The sequence below is a fragment of the Tenrec ecaudatus genome, chromosome 9, assembly GCF_050624435.1.
Source record: "Tenrec ecaudatus isolate mTenEca1 chromosome 9, mTenEca1.hap1, whole genome shotgun sequence".
NCBI classification, from domain to species: domain Eukaryota; kingdom Metazoa; phylum Chordata; class Mammalia; order Afrosoricida; family Tenrecidae; genus Tenrec; species Tenrec ecaudatus.
Window position 1 is genome coordinate 120,876,996 of NC_134538.1, and position 20,505 is coordinate 120,897,500.

General features: G+C 37.5%; 1 protein-coding gene across 1 annotated transcript in view; it reads left to right on the top strand.

The window, feature by feature from the left end:
- Positions 1–20,505, top strand: part of MAGI2 (membrane associated guanylate kinase, WW and PDZ domain containing 2) — a 1,549,501-nt gene that overhangs the window by 1,245,702 nt on the left and 283,294 nt on the right. The window contains exon 10 of the mRNA XM_075558486.1: positions 12,575–13,213. Coding sequence (XP_075414601.1) covers positions 12,575–13,213 — 639 coding nt within the window. The remainder of the gene's footprint in view (positions 1–12,574; positions 13,214–20,505) is intronic.

Sequence of the window (20,505 nt, forward strand, 5' to 3'; positions counted from 1 at the left end):
GGACCCTTAATAAGTTATAGATTATTATTTCCATACCTTACATCATCCTACGTTGCCCCTCATCCACTTTTCCATTATTAGTCCCCCTGGGAGGAGTTTCTAGTTTGATCCTTGTGATCAATTCCTCCTTTATCATGATCAATTCCTCATTTTCCCCCCACCCTCCCCTAATCCTTCTGGTATCTACTCTCCTTGTTGGCCCTGAGGGGTTTATCTGTCCTGGATTGGCCTTTACAAGTGTTTTTCAGTCAAGTCTGATGGGGTGCCACACTCCGTCTCCCAAGTCTATTTTTGGTATTCCTCAGGGTGCTTCATCTCTGTGTTCCCCCAGCTGCTCTGCTGCATGCCCTCAGTGCCTTGCCCCAGCGTGATGGGGTCAAACCATGCACTATTCCCACACTCTGTCTCCAGTGCTGTCCCCCGCAGCACCATGGTTCAGTGAGGGGTGCCGTGTTCAGTGGTGGGGCTGGCCCTGCAGTCCTCCCCGTACGTTGTCTGCTCTGAGCAGGAACATCCCCTGAAGTACATTTTTCTGAGGGGGGTTGGGGTGTCCACATAGCTGGGATTGGAACCTCTCTATTGGTTCCCTGGTACTTGCCCGTATGTTGTATTCACCTCTCCTGTGGAGATGTAAACAATACCCTCCCCTTGGGTGGGTCAGTACCCTGCTCCCTTACTACCCATGTATTTTTCCCTCTTTATTTCCCCCTCTAATTTAGTTGACAAGGCATCTAATTTTACCACAAAACTGAATTAAAAAATATGCTGTAAAACTCGGCTTTATCCACGAGTATATACGGTATACTAGACTTTCTTTGTTAATACTTGATTTTTATTGTTGCTAGTACACAGCCGAACATACACCACGTCAATGCTTTCTCTTGCCCCAGCCCTAGTCTCAGTTTCTTCTAGTCCCTCCCAAACATCATACTTTGGAAGCCTGCAGGAAGTTGACCTGGATCAGCCATTGCAATGGATTGTCCCATTTACAATGCTCTAATACATTACCTCCGTCCATGGACTTACTTTTAACTAGTCAACTGAAATGTTGTAATTCATCTCTTAACTTATGTATCCTAGAACTGGGGATATTTTACCCAGTATTCTGACTGATATCATTTGGAAGCACCAGCAGTTGCCCAACATAACAGGTGTGTTGGGGGTTATGACTTGGGTTGCTAATTACAAGGTCAGAAGTTTGAACACACCATCCCCTTGTTGAGAGAAAGATGAGCCTTTGTACTCCTGTCAAGATTTACCATCTCAGAAACCCATGGGGCAGTTCTGCCCTGTCCTATAGGGTTGATATGAGTGATCAAGTCAGTAGCAGTAAATGAGGTAGTAAGAAGAGGGTCCAAGTATTTCCTGGACTGCTTTAAGTTCTTAGCATTTGTGTTGAAGTCCTGGATTCAGCGCCAAAATCTGTCCTGATGATTTGTGTGGTCTTAGAGAACGTATTTAACTTCTTCTGATTTTAAATCAATAACGTGCAGATAATAATTCCTTTCCCACACAGATTAAGATCAAATTAAAAGCTGTGTGTGAATGCCAGATGCATATTATGTAAACTAAAGGCTCCTACTAAAGTATATTAAGTATATTAAAGTACTAGTCAAAAACAAAAGCACTTCAGGTTCTGCTAATGTGGTGAGAGGGATTGAAAAGCAGTGCTGTTAGGGAGGAGTAGTACACAGGAAGCTAAAATTAACACTCATCAATAGGATGTGATCAGAAATGCAAAGCTTCTATTAAAGAATGACTAGGAGTTTGTTGAAGAGTGACACAGTGGGATGTGCACTGGGCTGCTAACCACGGGTCAGCAGTTCCAATCTACTAGCATCTCCAGGAGAAAGATGAGGCTTTCTACTCCCCAAAAGGGTTACCATTTCAGAAACCCACGGGGGCAGTTCTACTCTGACCTAGAGGGTCACTGTGAGTCTGACTTGACTTGATAGCGGTAAGAGGAGTTTGTTAGTAGACTCGATACAAGGAGAGAATAGAAAAGAACACAGAGCCTAGAAAGAACACACCATGTGAGGGAGCAGGACCTCAGTAAAGTTGGGCCATCTGAAGAATACAGTTGGTTGGAAAACAGTGGTGAAAATGTAGACTGAGACCTCATATACCACTCTGCTGCCCTTAGACATGTCACTTTCTATGTGCAAAGTCATTAAAAGATGGTAAGTATGCAGGACTTTGTGGGTATAAAATGGAAAATGGATAGGCAAAGGAAGTAGTTATAAGGCAGTGTGCACTGGAACGAATGAATGCCCTTGATCTGGTTAATTTTCACATCTGGTCCCTGACCTAGGCCTGACCAGAAGAGGGTATCTGTTAAGAATGGCTCATCTATTGCTAGAAGTCAGTATGTGGTGATGCTAAGGACTCTAAGATGCTTGGCGGGCTCAATGAGTCATGCTGTGTGACTGGGTTTCCTGGATATTTAAAACTTCTTGAACTTTTGAATCCTCTTCATATTATATGCTATGTAAGAATTAATAAATCAAAATTATTCTTTTGAAGTCATTTTATCCTGCTTCTTCTAACCTTTCCTGTGTATTTCCGGCTATGACATCAGGAAAACCAGCTAAAAGATCATTGCTAACGTTCACCCAGCAGATTTAAACCTGACCTCTAATGGTGATAGTGGGAAAGAAAAAGAACTTACTGAGGAGATTTGTAAGGACTAGAATCCAAAGATATTGGACAATCAGAATGAAGCTAATGCCTTGGTGATCATCTGGTCAGATTTTCTTTTTTTTTTAATAAAGTGGTTTCTTCCTAGTAGTATTTGGGCACAATAAACCTTTGTTTAATAAATGAATCTATAAATGAGGTATAAAACCCAACTGCCGGTTGACACTGCTCATTATTCACATACCTAGGAAGAGAATATAAGTCCCCTTGCTCCTAAGTCAATCGTTTTCCCATTTTATCTCACTTGGTCACATAATTTATAGAATAGTATCAAGACATTGACATTACTATAATTTAGAACGACAACTGGACTTGTTCATTCCATTCACAATGTCATTTATAAAGTGGCTTCAAAAAACTCATGGAAATATTTCATTACCTTTTAATTCCATTTTCCATAAATGTTAAGCCTCTTCATATTACATATCACATAATAGTTAATAAATTAAAATTGTTCTGATGCAGGTATTTTTATTAAATATTTTTATTGGGGGCTCTTATATCTCCTATCACAATCCATACATTCATCCATGGCGTCAGGCACATTTATACATATGTCGCCCTCATGAAGGTATTTTATCCTACCTTTTCTACTTAGATTTTCTAAATCTGAGTATTTGGTTTTGTTGGGGTTTTTTTTCAGTTTTCTAAAATCTAAGTATTTGTTTCTGCATTTCTAGATAATTTACTGACAATATGCAAGACAGATGTTTAAAATCGATGCAAGGATGTTTAAATCTAGAAATTCAAGGTGAAAAATCTTACACATTAATAATTATTTTTGTAACTTTATTCCCAAGGATACCATTGGGAAGGTACTTTGCGAAGGACAAAGAAGTAGGAAATAGTCTTGATTTTTAGAAAAAATAAATGAGATTTAAATATAGAGAAGTTTTTTGATCAATAAGAAATATAAAATCCATTAGGGAACCCGAAAAAAAATAAGATAGGGGCCCACTTATTTACTTGGGCATTCATCATCTGACATTTTTTATTGTGAGAAATAATGGAGAATTGGTCAACACTCACCGATTTGGAAAATCTAAGCCATACAATTCCAACACCACCACCGGATAGTTCAAACAAGCCTTTATCCTATTGAATCTATGCCCTCAGCATGTTGTGCTTACATTCCAGAGCACAGTGAGAAAGGCAAGGGTACTTAAATGCAACTCCAGCCTTCGTTCTTGGGAAAGTGTGCACTCAGTTACTAGACTATGTCTCCTATCCTCTCAAACATTTATATTTAAAATCTATCAAATAATTTAATAAAATTCAGCAATATCTTTTTAATTTTCTTAATATTACATCTGTTCTTTCTCATCCTGGGGGTATTTCCATTTAAAATTGTTATCAATAATTCACTAAAACTTTTTATCTTTTTCATTATAAGTAGCACTATTAACGATGCTTTACTTTTAGCAGATCATTTTCATATATATCATTTCTTCACTATAAGGTTGATAAAATACCTCTATTATTACCTCTATTTTAGTGATACTAAAATAAACATTGAATGACTTGCTCAAGCGCAACTCAAGGAGACAATGAATGGCACATCCCAGCAATTCATGACAAAATATAGTATGTGTATCTGTGGAATGTGAAGTGTACTGGTTACACATCGGGCTGCTAACCACAAGGTCAGAAGCTCCAAACTACCTGCTCATCAGGAGGCTTTCTGCTCCTGTAGAGAGTTACAATCTCAAAAACCCACAAGAGAAGTTCTACCATGCCCTATAGGGTCACCGTGAGTCAGAACGGACTTGATGGCAATGAGTTTGGCTTTGGTGTTTAAAGAACAGAATACACCACTCATCTGTCAGATTGTTATGTTGTGTGTATTGGTTTTGTGTTGATGTGTGCTCAAAATTTTGCCACTGGTATTTCAAGTACCAGCAGTGTCACCCATGGTGGATAGGTTTCAGTATAGTGTCCAATCTAAAACAGGCTAGGAAAGAGGACATATCAGCTATTTCTCACACTTTTTGACCCATGAAAACCTTATGAATAGCAGTGGAGCATTGCCTGACATCGTGCCAGATGAGCCTCTCAGACTGAAGGCAAGCAAAATACAACTAAGAAAGAGCTGCCTCCTCAAAGTAGAATCAACCTTAATAATGTGGAAGCTAAGCTTTCAGACTGTGACTCAAAGGGATAAGAAACAGTGGTAAGCATCCATTAATAATCAGATTGTTAAATGTAGACAGTATGAATTTAGGAAGAGTGGAAGTCACCAAAAATGAAATGGAATGGAAAAAAGATCAATATCCTAGGCATTAGTAAGCTGAAATAATACTGGCTATTTTGAATCAGATAACCAACGTCCACTGTGCTGAGTTAACAGACTAAATGGGAATGGCACCGCATTCGTCATCACATAGAATATTTCAAGATTTATCCTGAAGTACAATGCTGTCAGGGAGAGGATAATAGCCATCTGCCTACAATGAAAACCAGTTAATGTGACTTTTATCCAAATTTACACACTAACCACTAAAGCCAAGAACAATGATTTTGATGATTTTTACCAACTTCTTCCATCTGAAATGGATGGAAATGTTATCAAATACAGTTAATTATTTATGATTGGAATGCAAAAGTTGAGAAGAGAAAAAATTGACCAATAGTTGATAAATATGGCTTTGGTGATAGAGATTACGCAGGAGATCACATAATAGAATTTTCCAAGTTCAAGGACTTATTCATTGCAAATTCATTTTCAACAACATAAATGGTGACAGTATATGTGGACCTCACTTAATGGAATCAAAATAGCTACACTGTGGGAAGAAACTAATGATTCTCAATATCATTAGTCAGAATAAACATAGGGGAAATTTTCTGAAAAGACTCACATGCAAGTCCAAATTGAAACAGAAAATAATGAAAACAAAGCAACAAGGCCAGTCACAACTGAAATTAGAGGCCATCACAAGAAGAGATTTTTTTAAGTGATTTGATTCACTCAATCATCAGATGAATGGCGAGATGGCATAAAGGACATCATAATGAAGAAAGCAAAATTAAATTAAAAAGACAGGAGAGAAATAAAAAACCAAAGTGGATGTCAGACAACACTCTGAATCCTGCCCTTGAATGTAGAAGATCTAAGGCAAATGGAAGAAATGATGGAGTAAAACAGCTAAACAAAATTTCAAAGAATGGCTTCAAAAGAATGAGTAAAGTATTAGAATTAAATGTGCGGAAAGACCTGGAGCTAGAAAACCAAAAGGGAAGAATATGCTCAGCACATTGCAAGCTGAAAGAACTGAAGGAAAAATTCAGTCCCTGAGTTGTAATATTGAAAGATTCTATGGCAAAATATTGAAATCTGTGTAAAGCATCAAAAGAAGGAAAAATACACAGTCACTATATCAAAATGAACTGGTCAATATTCAGTCATTTCAGGAGGTAGGATGTGATCAGTAATAAATTATATTAAAGGAAGAAGTCCGCACTGGACTGAAGGCATTATTGAAAAATGAAGGTCCAAGAATTGAGGTCATATCGATTGAAATGTCTTAACAAACAGACCCCGGGAGTTTTCAATCATCTGTGCCAACAAATTTGAGAGAAAGTTCTCTGGCCGATGGCCTGGAAGAGATCCATATGTGTGCCTGTCGCAAAGAAAGAGAATCCAACAGAAGGTGGAAAGTACTGAACAGTATCATTAATATCACACACAAGTAAAATGTGATGAAGATTACTAAAAAAACATCACAGCAGTACATCAACAAGGAACTATCAGAAATTCAGAAGAGGATGTGGAGCAAGGAATATCATTGCTGATCTCAGATGGTCTTGATTGAATTTAGAGAATACTAGAAAGATGCTTGCCTGTGTCTTACTGGCTCTGTAACGGCGTTCGTATGGATGAATCGTATCCAATTATAGATAACACTGCAGAGACTGGGGTTCCAGAGCATTTACGGATGCTCATACAAAGCCCACGCACACAGACCAAGAGGAAGCCACTTTGGGAGGAAAAAATTAGGGCACACTCTTGGATTGAAATTAGTGTGTCAGGGCTGAGGCCGTTCACCATACTTGTTCAGTCTGAATGCGGGGCAAATAATGCAAGAAGGTGGATTATGTGAAGAAAAATGTGGTCTCAGAATTGGAGGAAGACTCGAGAACAACCTGGGAGATTCAGATGACAAAGCTTTAGGTGCTGCAAGCAAAGAAGTCTTGACGCACTTTATTGATGACAATTAAAGACTGCATATGGATTACACATCAACATAAAATGCCTCTTCATAACTGGACCAATAAGCAACATGAAGATAAATGGAGAAAGTATGCTAATAGTTTCAAGCATTTCCTTTTCCTTGGATGGACAGACATTGGCATGGAAGCAGACGTGCAGAACACATTCCCACTTTACATACTGGATTGGGAAAGTCTGCTGCATAAGACCTGTTTAAAGTGCTAAAAAGCAAGTATGTCATTTTGAGGCTAAGGCACCTGACCCAAGCCATGGGACTTTCAGTTTCCTTGTATGCATGAGAAAGCGGGACAGGAACCAGGGAGACCAAGGAAGAATCTATGCCTTTGAAGTCTATTGACTGTATCTTTGGCTGCCCCAAGAATTAACAAATCTAGCATGGAAGAACTGCAGCTGGAATGTTCCTTCAAAGCAAAAATAGGAAGACTTCCTCCCATGAACTCTGGACAAGTTGGTGGAAGAGACCATTCCCTGGAGAAAGACATCATGCTTGTTAAAGAAGAAGTTCACTAAAAAGAGAAAACTCTAAACCAGATGAATGGACACAGCGGCTCCATCTAAGGACACAAGCACGGGAATAATTGTGAGACAGCTACAAGAGTGAGCAGTGTTGTTCACTAGGACTCAGAACCAGCTCCACTGAAACACCAAAATAAAGCAGAATGAAAATGGATACTCAACATTGTCATAAAATTACACGGTAGTGTTTATTGTAAAAAGCAAAACTAACAGAAGCTTTATAAAATAAATGCAGTCAAATCTTATTTACTAGAAAGGAAGCTCAGAAAAAACAGTAATTTTTCCCTGTACAGTATATGTAGTTGGCGGGATGCAGGTAGTGGGTGAGAATATTTTTACTTTTTCTCAAAAACTAGACACAAGTAGGCAGAAAAGACTAAGAACGCTAAAGTGAATCCAGTAAGTTGAGCTAGGAAATATATTCCAATTTTCCCACCAGCCTCTCCAAGAGAGAACATCAAGGTTACCTACTCCCATCGAGATTTACAGCCTTGGTAACATTACATAGGGTCAGTATAGGCAGGAATTCATTTGAGAGCAGTAGGTGTGGTTCTTTTATTTGTGTTGAGTTTTTTACTAGAATCATAAATTATGTGAAGCCAAAAGCTGAAAAATTAATTGGCAAGACATTTTGGTAAAGAACTTTAAGCAGTAGGTGAGAAATTAGGTCGTCTCAAGTTAATAGAGTAAAATTTAGGCCAAGGATGGAGTATGAATGAAATCTTCCTAGTTTGGTCCAAAGTGGTAGCTAAGAAATGGAAACACTTCTGAAAAGATTCTACCACCACAGTGAGCGGCCCTATGGAAACGCCATGTTTGTTAATTACAGCAAATAAGTCTAAGGTCAATAGCCCTAACCCATGTGATTTAAAGTGAATGATCTTAATAATAACCGTAACAATGCCCATAACAATGTAAACTTTCAGGCAAAATAATTGTAAAACTATGCACTTAACATTCAAAAATAATCATCTTTTTTTAATTGAGAACCTTTTTATGGTAAAATCAAATGTGTGCCATAGGCATGATCTCATTCTTGTGATAGCCATGCAAACTAGAAAACGGAGGAGATATTTTAAATTCCCACTCTTCCCAAGAACAAATTGAGAGAGAGAGAACTCATGGGACTCTTCCAACTCTCAGAATGAGAGCCTGTCTCCTGATGCCTTGCCTCTCCAAGCTCTGAGGTCTTCTGCGGGACTTGGCATGACACTATTAAGTGACATGTGCCAGGTGGCTGATAGGTTTATTCTGCATGTATGCCACAGTCTATAAATACCGTGTTCAGTCAGTTCTATTTGAACAAGCAAATGCTTACTTACATCTCCGTTTACAATAAGTTTGGGCATGACACATTATCCAGACAGCTACATATTTTTTCAAATGGACAGTTGAGTACTGTCAAGTTGTTACGTAATTTTATGTTGTCATAACCGACCACTTCTTTTACATTCAGAATGCATCGGTGTAACTCCATAAAGATATTGTTGTAAGGTGCTTTATCACTTCTTGCTTGATGACTTCAAAAATTGCCCTGAGTGGAAAATATCCATAAATTTCAAAAGACAGTCTTACTGAGAACCACAAATAGCCCTCATTCTGTTACTAAATAGTAAGACCACATTAAAATTCAAAAATAGATAGCATTAATCACTATAATTCAAATTAACTACTCTTTAGACCTGGCAGGGAACCTTGAGAGCTTTAAACATTGCCCTTCGTTCTTTTCTCCGATGAAATTCTGGCAGAACAGAGAGAAAAGATAAAGCATGCTTGGGGGTTGGGGATTTGTAATGATTAAAGTTAGAGGGAGTCGTAGAGATAAGTGGTATTGCAATCTCCCTGCCTCTTACTTGCCCACTCAAGGACCCATCATTTCTATAGTCATCCTACTCAAGTATGACTTTTCCTGCTCAGCTCATCCTTAGGTAGGATTATGGTGGGAATGTCTTGATTTTATTGAAGGACATAGCCAAGGACCAAAAATAATGACTGAAATAGAAACCATACTTTGTATAGTAATTTACAGACTGCAAAACCTCTCACCTACACAATCTTCTTGGTATTTCCCGGAGTCCTGAGAAGTTATTATTATTCATGGTTATAATTGACTTGATGCCAGAGGGCTTCACTTCTAAAGAAACTGGGTGACAGAGGGTTACGTTTCTTCGTAGAATCACACAGTTAGTAAGTATAAAGCTGGGACTCAGACCAAAGCCTTTTGACTATAGCCTACATTAATTCTGTTCTACTAGAAACCTCCCAACTTTTCAGAGAGGGGATATCAAGAATGCAGCTGGACAGCAAATCAATAGTTGCTCCGTAAAAAGAAAGTAGCCAATGCAAAGAGAGAGGGCAAAAGGCTAAAAAACCCAACTACCAAGAAACATCTAAAAAGGTGTTCACCTTAGTTAGTGGTCGGGAAAATGGAAAATGAAAATCATAAGTCCACCCATAGATTAGCAGAAATTAAAAAGTTTGCGAATACCTCTTGCTCCCCAGATGGGGAGCAATGAAAATCTGATAAGCTACCAATGGGGTACAAATTGTTATCACATGTTTTGTTAGCCACTATCCGTTACCTAAAATGTTGGAAACACGGAGGACTTACGGCCCCACAATTCTATCATGGCCCATAGACGAGGACTCTTTCCTATGTTCAGAGGGGCTGTGGGAAGTAGTTCAGAGCACATTTTTGAAAATAGTCAAATATTCTCAAGAACCCTCATATCCATCATCTAGAGAATGAATAAATAGTAATGAATAGTGATTGAGAGATAATATTCCAGCAAAAATTAATGAACCAAAGGTACAGGTATCAAAATAAGCATTACCAATATATTTTAGAGGGAAAATTACAGAAGATTTATATGTATATCATTTATAAGAATTGAAAAACATGAAAATTTCATTAGAAAATTCAAGAACAACAAACCTCAAATGGTGACCTTTGGAAGGACCAGCAGGAAAAGCAAGTGTGTATGTGGGGGTACCTCCCAGGACCTTCCAGTGCTATGAACAATGTTTCCCTTATTAAGCTGGATTGTATTTATTATTCTTTCAATATTAATAATACTTGAAATATTTTGAAAATACTGACTTTACATATATAATATAAGGAGGAGAGATAAAATGGTATATCTTAATCAGCCCCTTATCTGAAACACCTGGCCCAGTTGAAAATGAAGTCCGAGTATCCCAGGTATTCTAGTCAAATAAGAAATCACAGAAGCAGAGATGAGAGGTCCATCCTAACTCAGTCAGAGTCCCGGTCTAACGTGACAGCCAGCTTCCCGGGGCCTCTCTGACAGGCATAATTAAGGGTGGAGTTCCATATGACTGATCGTGGTATATAGCATTTAGTAGAATCGACCCTGAAAACCATCTCCCTGAAATGCTTTGTTTGGATTTTCTGTGTCTATATTCTTAACACTTTGAAATATTTCTCTAGATTTGGAGAGAAGTGAGTGTTAATTGAATTTATGTTGATGGTGGCATTTAGCATTGTTCTATTGATAAAATTATTCGTTTTGTCAAAGGCATTTAGTAGAGAAATACTTTCATGTTATATACCAGAGAAAGATCAGAAAAGTATTCCATTCTCAAAGTTCAAGTCTATTTTTGTTTTGGATGTTTGCAGTCTTGATGGGCAAGCTCTCTAGTCAACTCTGTCCCCATTTACACCACCCAATTCAAAATTATCCTGATAAATTGATGTTTATTCAGTTACTCATTTAACAATCTGTGAAAACATGTCTTTTTATCCCTCATATATTCATCGGCATAGTCAGGCGTGATCTCAATTTGCAAGTTCAATTCTCAAATATTTTGGCTTTTTTTTTAACAATTTATTGGGGCTCATACAATTCTTATCACAGTTCATACATATACATACATCAATTGTAGAAAGCACATCTGTACAGTCTTTGCCCTAATCATTTTTTTCTCCTCTTTTCTTTTTTTACATTTTATTAGGGACTCATACAACTCTTATCACAATCCATATATTTTGGCTTTTGAGGAGAAAAATATCCAAATAAATTTATTATTCATATGTAATTGAAATTTTTATAAAAACTATTATCTCAAGCAACCATATCTTCCTGCATTTTAAGAAGAAAAGATTTGTTTTTCCGAGTGCATTTTAAAATTAATAATTTTCATTCTGAGCATTTTTGATATCATAAAATTATCTTTTAACAGCTGACCTCTGCAGACCTGTGATAATTCACTGAGGTGAAAAGGCAAATGCCTTTATTAAAAATGATAAAAAAAACAATGGCCATATATCTAGCATCAGAGAACAAATCGATGACAGCTTCCTGATCAAAAGCTCAGTCCTAAATCCCCTCTATTGTAACAATCATAGTAATATTGGTCCACATTTAATGGTACCCAACATGTGCCAGGAGTAGACTCATGCATGTTTCCTACATTCTCACAATAATGTTACACAGGAACACCTACAGCTCAAAGCAGGTAAGTACTTGTCCTCACCAGTCTATCTGTTAAGCTATTAAATTGGGATGTGGAGCCTGTTTCTTGATCCCCAACTTGTGCCCTTAGCCTTTACAGGTGTGTATGTGGAACGTTTGCAATTAGACCAGGTTTAAATGGAGAAAATAGCTGGGCAAAATATTTTCTCTTTCATAAAAGAGGGAAGAAATGAAAATGGTAGTTGACTCAGTCAAGTGATACCAACTAAGAAGCCCTCATACCAGGGTTTGGCTTTCATTTTTTCCAAAACTCATGACTGCTACTTCTCAATAGTTTGAAAATTCTATTAAACGAATGGCCACAGAAGCTAGAAATGAAAGTGACAAACAAAAAAATCAGATGTATGTTTCTAACCTTATCTTTCAGAACCTTTCTTTCTGAATATGACGTTGTTTCTGTCCTTCAATAATAATCAATTAGCGTTTTTGCAGCATTTGAACATTGTGTCTGTTGGAAGACCAATTCTAACCTTGAGTCACCTACAGTGAATTTGAATATTATTCTAATTGATGTTTCCACTGCTTACTGAGAATCAGAGCACCTCTCCCACTAGTCTCATAAATAATTCCATTCTCTTATGTCAACATTAATTGAACTTACCTCATGTTGTCAATCTCTCTCTTTTCCTTGCAGGTGATGTCATTGTCTATATTAATGAAGTTTGTGTCCTTGGACACACGCATGCAGATGTAGTCAAACTTTTCCAGTCTGTTCCTATTGGTCAAAGTGTCAGCCTGGTGTTGTGTCGTGGCTACCCTTTGCCTTTCGATCCTGAAGATCCTGCTAACAGCCTGGTGCCACCCCTTGCAATAATGGAAAGGCAGCCTCCAATGATGGTCAATGGAAGACATAACTATGAAACCTATTTAGAATACATTTCTCGGACCTCGCAGTCTGTTCCAGATATAACAGACCGGCCACCTCTTCCTTTGCACTCCATCCCAGCTGATGGCCAACTCGATGGCACCTATCCACCACCTGTCCATGACGACAATGTGTCTATGGCCTCCTCTGGGGCCACCCAAGCTGAACTTATGACCTTAACCATTGTGAAAGGTGCCCAGGGTTTTGGCTTCACTATTGCCGACAGCCCTACAGGACAGCGGGTGAAACAAATACTTGACATTCAGGGATGCCCTGGCCTGTGTGAAGGCGACCTCATTGTGGAGATCAACCAGCAGAATGTACAGAACCTGAGCCATACAGAAGTAGTGGATATACTTAAGGACTGCCCCATTGGAAGTGAAACTTCTTTGATTATCCATCGAGGAGGTAAGACTAAAACACTGCCTTACTAATAAATATATGGGTAAAACTGGAGAAACGTTGACAATTATACTGTAAAAAATGGAGGTCTTTCTGGAGCTTCATGAAATTGTACTTTTAAAAATAAAGAAAAAGGAGGAAGAGAAAAATGTGAGTCCAGGGAGCTTAGTTTAAATATTTTCCTTTTTTTTTTATTAAGTGCAAAACAACAGTGCTGTTAGTCTTACAAATTTATGTTGATCTGAACTTAGAGACTGAATCACCGATGATGAATGGGTTAGATTCCAAAAGTTCCTTGGCTTCTCATTGATTTGATTAAGAACCCTGCCATTTCTCCAGAAACAATGCCCTGAGTTGTTATTAGGATTCCAGATGAGCAGTTATAAGCCAGTACAGCCCAAATCATGCCAGTCTAGTCTTACAAATCTGTAAAAATGTGAGCCTTTGAGACTCCAGACGCTATATGTTTTGATAGCCGGGCACCATCAGCCTTCTTCACCACATTTGCTTATGCACCCACTTTGTCTTCAGTGATTATATTGGGAAGGTGGACACCCACTGATATGATTTTTTGTTCTTTGATGCTTGATACCTGGTTCCTTCTACACCTCATGGTCACACAGGCTGGTATGCTTCTTCCATGTGGACTCTGTTGCTTCTGAGCTAGATGGCTGATTGTTTACCTGCAAGCCTTTGAAACCTCAGCCGCTATATCTTTTGATAGCCAGGCACCATCAGCTTTCTTCACCACATTTGCTTATGAAAACATTTGTCTTCAGCTACCGTGTTGAGAAGTTGTGCATCATGGAATCCCATTATAATAGAACAAAGTGTTCTTGCATTGAGGGAGTATTTAGTGGATGTCCAATGTCCATCTGCTGCCATAATGCTAAACCTATAAATATATGCACATAGATTTGCTTCCCCATCATCCTATATAAATATATTTACATATGTATTTCGACCTCTATAAATGCCCTTTGCTTCCTAGTTCTTTTCTCTATATCCTTTTTATTTTCCTCTTGTCCCACTATCATAGTGTCTGAGGTCTTAAAGTCTCGAAGAAGTAACAAAGCCCACATGAAAGAAGCATATCAGCCCGTGTGACCATGAGGTGTCAAAGGGATCAGATATCGGGCATCAAAGAACAAAAAATCATATCATTGTAAATGAGGGTGAGTTCAGAGTGGATATCCAAAGCCCATCTGAAGGCAACTGGACATCCTTTACAGAAGGGTCACAGGGAAGAGAGGAGCCAGTCAGGGTGCAAGGTAGCAATGTTGAAACATACAACTTTCCTCTAGTTCCTAAATGCTTCCTCCCTCCCCCCACTATCATGATCCCAAAATTCTACCTTACAAATCTGGATAGACCAGAGGATGTACAGGGAATCCTACACAGAGGATCCCCTCAGGACCAGTGGTGAGAGTGGTGATACCAGGAGGGTGGTGGGAAGGTGGGGTAGAAAGGGGGAACTAATTACAAGAATCTACATAAAACCTCCTCCCTGGGGGATGGACAACAGAAAGGTGGGTGAAGGGGACGTTGGACAGTGTAAGATATGACAAAACAATGATAATTTATAAATTATCAAGGGTTCATGAGGAGTGGGGAGCGGGGAGGGAGGGGGAAAAATGAGGAACTGATATCAAGGGCTCAAGTAGAAAGCAAATATTTTGAGAATGATTATGACAAATGTACAAATGTGCTTGACACAATGGATGGATGGATGGATTGTGATAAGAGTTGTACGAGCCCCCAATAAAATGATTTTTTTAATGTGAGCCTTAAAAGTAACTCACAATAAGTGCTCATTAAATGTCTATTGTGTCTAAATCTGCATTAAAAACAGCATGAAGGCCTTGTCAGTTTGAAATGGGAGTGAGCGCTGCCAAAGCTGAGAGAAGTACCTTTCAACATGGTGGTTGATTCGGCCCTCTCTGCAGGTTTGCTCCCTTTCAAGGAGAATTTACATGGTTGATTCTTTCTTTGATAATGGGTGCCAAATATGAGGCATTTGTGAGCAACACTAGATGAATTTATGTCTTATGCATCATGTTCCTAGGTTTAAAAAATTAATATGATAGCAAAGCAATCTTAAATTTACCATCTTAAGGCATTGTCACAAAATTGCACTGAGATTTTAATATTCAATATTGACAGTGCACTTTAATTTCTTTGTTTTAAAACATTTTAGGGGCTCATACAACTCTTATCACAATCCATACATATACATACATCAATTGTATAATGCACATCTGTACACTTTTTGCCCTAATCATTTTCTTTTTTTTTTCCTTTTCTTTTTTTGCATTTTATTAGGGGCTCATACAACTCTTATCACAATCCATACATATACATACATCAATTGTATAAAGCGCATCCGCACATTCCCTGCCCCAATCATTCTCGAAGCATTTGCTCTCCACTTAAGCCCTTTGCATCAGGTCCTCTTTTTTTAATTAGTAAATGTTTTAAAGATTAAACGAAATATTTGTTACTTATAGTGCTGTTTCTTCATGATGTTCCACTGAAAACCAACCCTTTGGAAGGGTTCTTGGTATTAAAAGGTATAGAAGAAAATTATGGAGCAGAATCTACTGTATGATTCCTAGAAGCACATTTGGACAATTATATATATATATATATATATATATATATATATATATATATATATATATATATATATATATATATATATATATATATATATATATATATAAAATGGCTTTTTAAAAGCCAGAACACAGCAGGAAGTACTGTGAAATCCTTAAAAGTTTTTTACTAGTATTACTGATATAGATACCTTTTCTGAAAAATATACCAAGCACCTGTTATCAGTACAGTGCTGGGGTTCTCGCTCTGTCTTTTTCATTAATCAAAGTTTGCAGTGTGTTTGGAGTAAGGAACTTGTGTTGTGAGGGGTTCTTTTGGTTTATTTGGGAGATTTATTTTGTTTTGTATTTTAAGTAGCATAAAATTGCACAGTACCTTGTGGAGGCTTAAAGTTATTCTAGCCCCAAACTCCACGTGATGCCCTAAATTGCCAGACAATTTATATTCCTCTCATTGAAGGGAATAGGAACCTGTGCCATGTTTGTGTGGTGAAATTGACTTTGATGATCTCATTAGCGTTTACTCCTAAATGCTACCGCCACAGTCAAGAAGCACAGATTTACAAAAGCAGATCCACACACCTGGGTCCTGAGATAAGAATTGTGGTCATTTGTTTATTTGTTGGTTTTAAAATCCATACTAAGATTTCTTATATATAAAGTAAAAAGGTACATGTTTCAGTAAAGCAAATAATGTTAGAAGGTATGCAATGAAAAGTACTTTTCCCTCCTGTCCCAGAAATTCTGTTCCACGTACCAAGTATTTTTTATATGCATACCCCCAGACAAGTGGTAGCCTTTAACAGCATACATAGAATTTATAAAGTATTAGAACGTAATTAGGGTGATATAATACATATGCCTTGTTTTAGAAAACATGGTTGGTAGTGAATTTCATTTATTGGACATGCACCATTATTGTATAATTTACAGAACCACTGATTCACCAATTGTAAGTATACACGTAAATGGCTTTTGTCACAGTCATAGAGTTGCTACAAAATCCGCGTGATCTATGGAACCATTATCATTACAAAGAGCTCTCTTGTGCCTGGTTGCCATCAGCCCCACCTTGATCCCCAACCGGGGCAACCATTCTTCTGCTTCCTGAAAAATATTGCCTTTATCCAAATGCCATACAAGTGAAATTATACAGTATGCAGTCCTCTCTCACTTAAACACAGGAGCATACGGCTTTTGAAATTTGTCCTTATTGATATCTGTACAAGTTGTTTGCAAGAAGACCATTGTATGTACACATCACATTTAGTCTAGCCATTACCTATACCCAGTAGATGGACAGTTGAATTATTTCCAGTTTGGATCATATATGAATAGTGCTGCTGTGAAATTTGGGGCAAAAGTCATTGTATGTGTAAATTGGATTAAAAATGCGTTTTTAACTTTTTAGGAAATTACCAATTTTTTCTAAGATTTCTGTATGTACAAAGTGTCCAGTGTCTGCACACTGTTGTCAGTCCTTGATATGGTCAATGGCTTATTAAAATGAGCATCTAGTAGTCCTGCTTCATGGCTTTAATTTACCTGTCTCTGGTAAGGCAAAACCCCGGTGGCAATGTGGCCAAAGCTACTACCTATCTATATCTGATAATAAAGATACTATCAACTACCATCCAAAAGTAAGCCGTGAGAGGATGCACCAACCATTCCACAAGAGAGAATGTGGTTCCTCCCATAAAGATCACAGTTAGAGTCGCTTTGAAAACTCTCTGAGGCGACTGTTTGTTCCACAGGGTCTCTGTGAGTTGGAATAGACACAATGGCAGTGTCTGTTCAAATATGTCTACACAAATATCGTGTCTATTTGTTATTAAATTGTAAGAATTCTTTTTCTAATCTAAATATAAATACTCTATGAAATACATGGTTTGCAAATATTTTCTTCCAGTAAGTGGCTTGCTTCATTTTCTTAGCGGTGTTTTTTGAAGCACACGGATTTTTAATTTTGATGAAGCCAAATTTATCCGTTTTACTTGAATGGATCATTCCTTTGGATTATATCTAAGAAATCTTTCCTTAGTCCAAGATTACAAAAGGTTTTTTTCTGTTTTCCCCCAGAAGCTATATCATTGTGCAGCTCACACACTTAGATCTATAAATCATTATCATATCACCTTTGTGTATATTATGAGGTAAGGGCTCACATTCATTCACTTTTTTCTTTTTTTTTCCTTAATCACATGTAGACATTTAATTGTTCTATTAACATTTCTATTAACTATGCTCTCCCATTGAATTGCCTAGGTACTTTTGTCAAAATTAATGGACCATACATATGAGATTTAATTTTTAGATTCTACTCTGTTGCATTGATTTATTTGCCTACCCTTATGTGTGTTCTCTAGATTAGTGTAGCTGGATATTTAGTCTTAAAATCAGATACTGTGAGTCCTCCAATTTTTTGCTTTCTTATAATTTTTTTACTACTCTAGGTCTTTTGCATTTTAATATAAATTGTAAGGTTAACTTTTAAATATTAAGGAGAAATAAAATGGCTTGCGGTTTGGGGATTGCACCATCTCTGTAGGCTACTTTGGGGATAATTTCCATCTTAACATGTAGTCTTTCAAATCTTAAACGTGGGAGATCTTATTAATTTGAACTTTTTAATTTCTCTAAGCCACATTTTTTAGTTCTCAGTATACAGATGGCATATTTCTTTTGTTAAACATTTTTAATTATTTTTTTATTTTTACAAGTGAAATTGTTTTCTGTCATTTTCAGTTTGTTGCTAATATATAAAAATACATGTGATCGTGGCATTTGGTCTTATGTAGTAGAACTCATTAAACTCACACATTAGCCCTAGGAGTGTTTTGTAAATCTCATAAGCTTTTCCATATGCAAAGATTAGTAAAAAATATTGCTACAAAATCGTAGCAGCCTTTATTTTATATCAAAATGTGAGGCAATCGTTTCTTGGCATATCATCCAGCTGTGCATATACATTTCTTGAGGTTCTTCTTTCTGCACATTTCCATTTATACCACATCAGAACAGCAATTTCTCAATCCTTCAAGTGCTAACAAATCTTCCTTTAATTTGTTCTTTGAGCCTTGAGAACAAAAAGAAGTCTACAGAAGCAAGGTTGGGGCTATAAGTGCATTGAGGTCTATTTCCCAACAAAAATTTCGTAGGACAACCTTTGCTGCTCTTGAAGAGTGAGGAGATGCCTTGTTGTGATGAGAGGAAAATTTCCCTGGGGCAATTGTCCTGGACCTTTTCTCATCAGCCTAGTTTCCAATTTTCTTAAAACTTCTTCATAACAAGCTCCTATAATCATCCTGAAGCTTTCCAGAAAATCTATCAAGGTTATTCTATCAAGAAAATCTATCCAGAAAATCTATCAAGGTTATTCCTTTAAGATAAAAAATATCAGTCACCACATCCTTCTGAAATGATCTCTCTGTCTTGAATTTCATGGGCCCAAGAGATCCTCTTGGAAACCAGTTTTGATTGAACCATTTTTAAGGCACACCAAAGACACTGAGGAAATGTCTGCAGCCACCACATGTTGAACCACATGTTGTTCGGAAGAAGCCTGTGCATATTTGAACCGGAGACCCAGCATCAATCCTTTATTCCTGACCCTCATAAACTACTTTACCATCAGGAAAGAAACCGTTTTATTTTCTTCTTCCCAATGTATATGCTTTGGTTGGTTCCCTGCCTATTACAACGACCCCATGAGTCAAAGGGCGATGAATGGATATCTTGTCTTGTTCTCAGTTTTAGGGGAAGAGCATTAGTCTTTCACATTTAAGTGCTATCTAGCAGGTAGGTTATTTCAATTGTCCTTTTTCAGGTTGATAAACTATTTGGGGCTTTGGGGGAATTTTAATAAGAAAGGGGTTTGGATTTTGTAAAAAAAAAAAAAAAGGGGGGGGATAGCTATTGAAATTATTATGTCTTTTTAAACTAATGAGCCCCAGGGGTTAACCCCTGACCTGCTAACTAAAGGTTGTCAGCTTGAGCCATCAGGCATTTTATGGGACAACGATTTGAGAATCAGCTTTCATAAGGATTATAGCCTTGCAAACCCTAGGGGACTGTTCTCCCATGCCCTACAGGGTCGCTGTGGCTCAAAATTTATCTAGCAAAAGGAGATTTCGTTTGGCTGGTATTACATTGCATGGCTTTTAGATGTTAAGTATTGGAGGCCTAGTATAACCCCCCACATGGTTATGGTGTATAATTATTTCTATATATTGCTAGATTCTGTTTGCTAATATTTTGTTATGTGATTTTACACCTGTTTGGGAAATTTATTGGCCTGTGGTATTCTTTCCTTGCGATGTTCCTTGACTGGCATTGGAATGAGAATAAGGCTGGTCTCCTAGAATGAGTTAGGAAGCGCTCCTCCTCCTTTTGTTTTATGAAGGAGTTGTTGTAAGATTGACAAGATATCTTTCTGAAAAATTTGAGAGAATTTTCCAAAGCCATAGAGACTGGATGAATCCCTGAAACTACTGTCCTGAGATCAACCAAAAAAAGATAATAAGAATCCATACAATATTCTTAAAACCAAGCAAAAATTTAACTTAATTAGTGAAAGATATCTACCTGGAACATTGTGCTCTATTTATGAACTACCTATAGAAGATCAAATTTACATAGCAATTCAAAAGATTAGGTAGGAAATTAGAGGGCATGGCATATAGT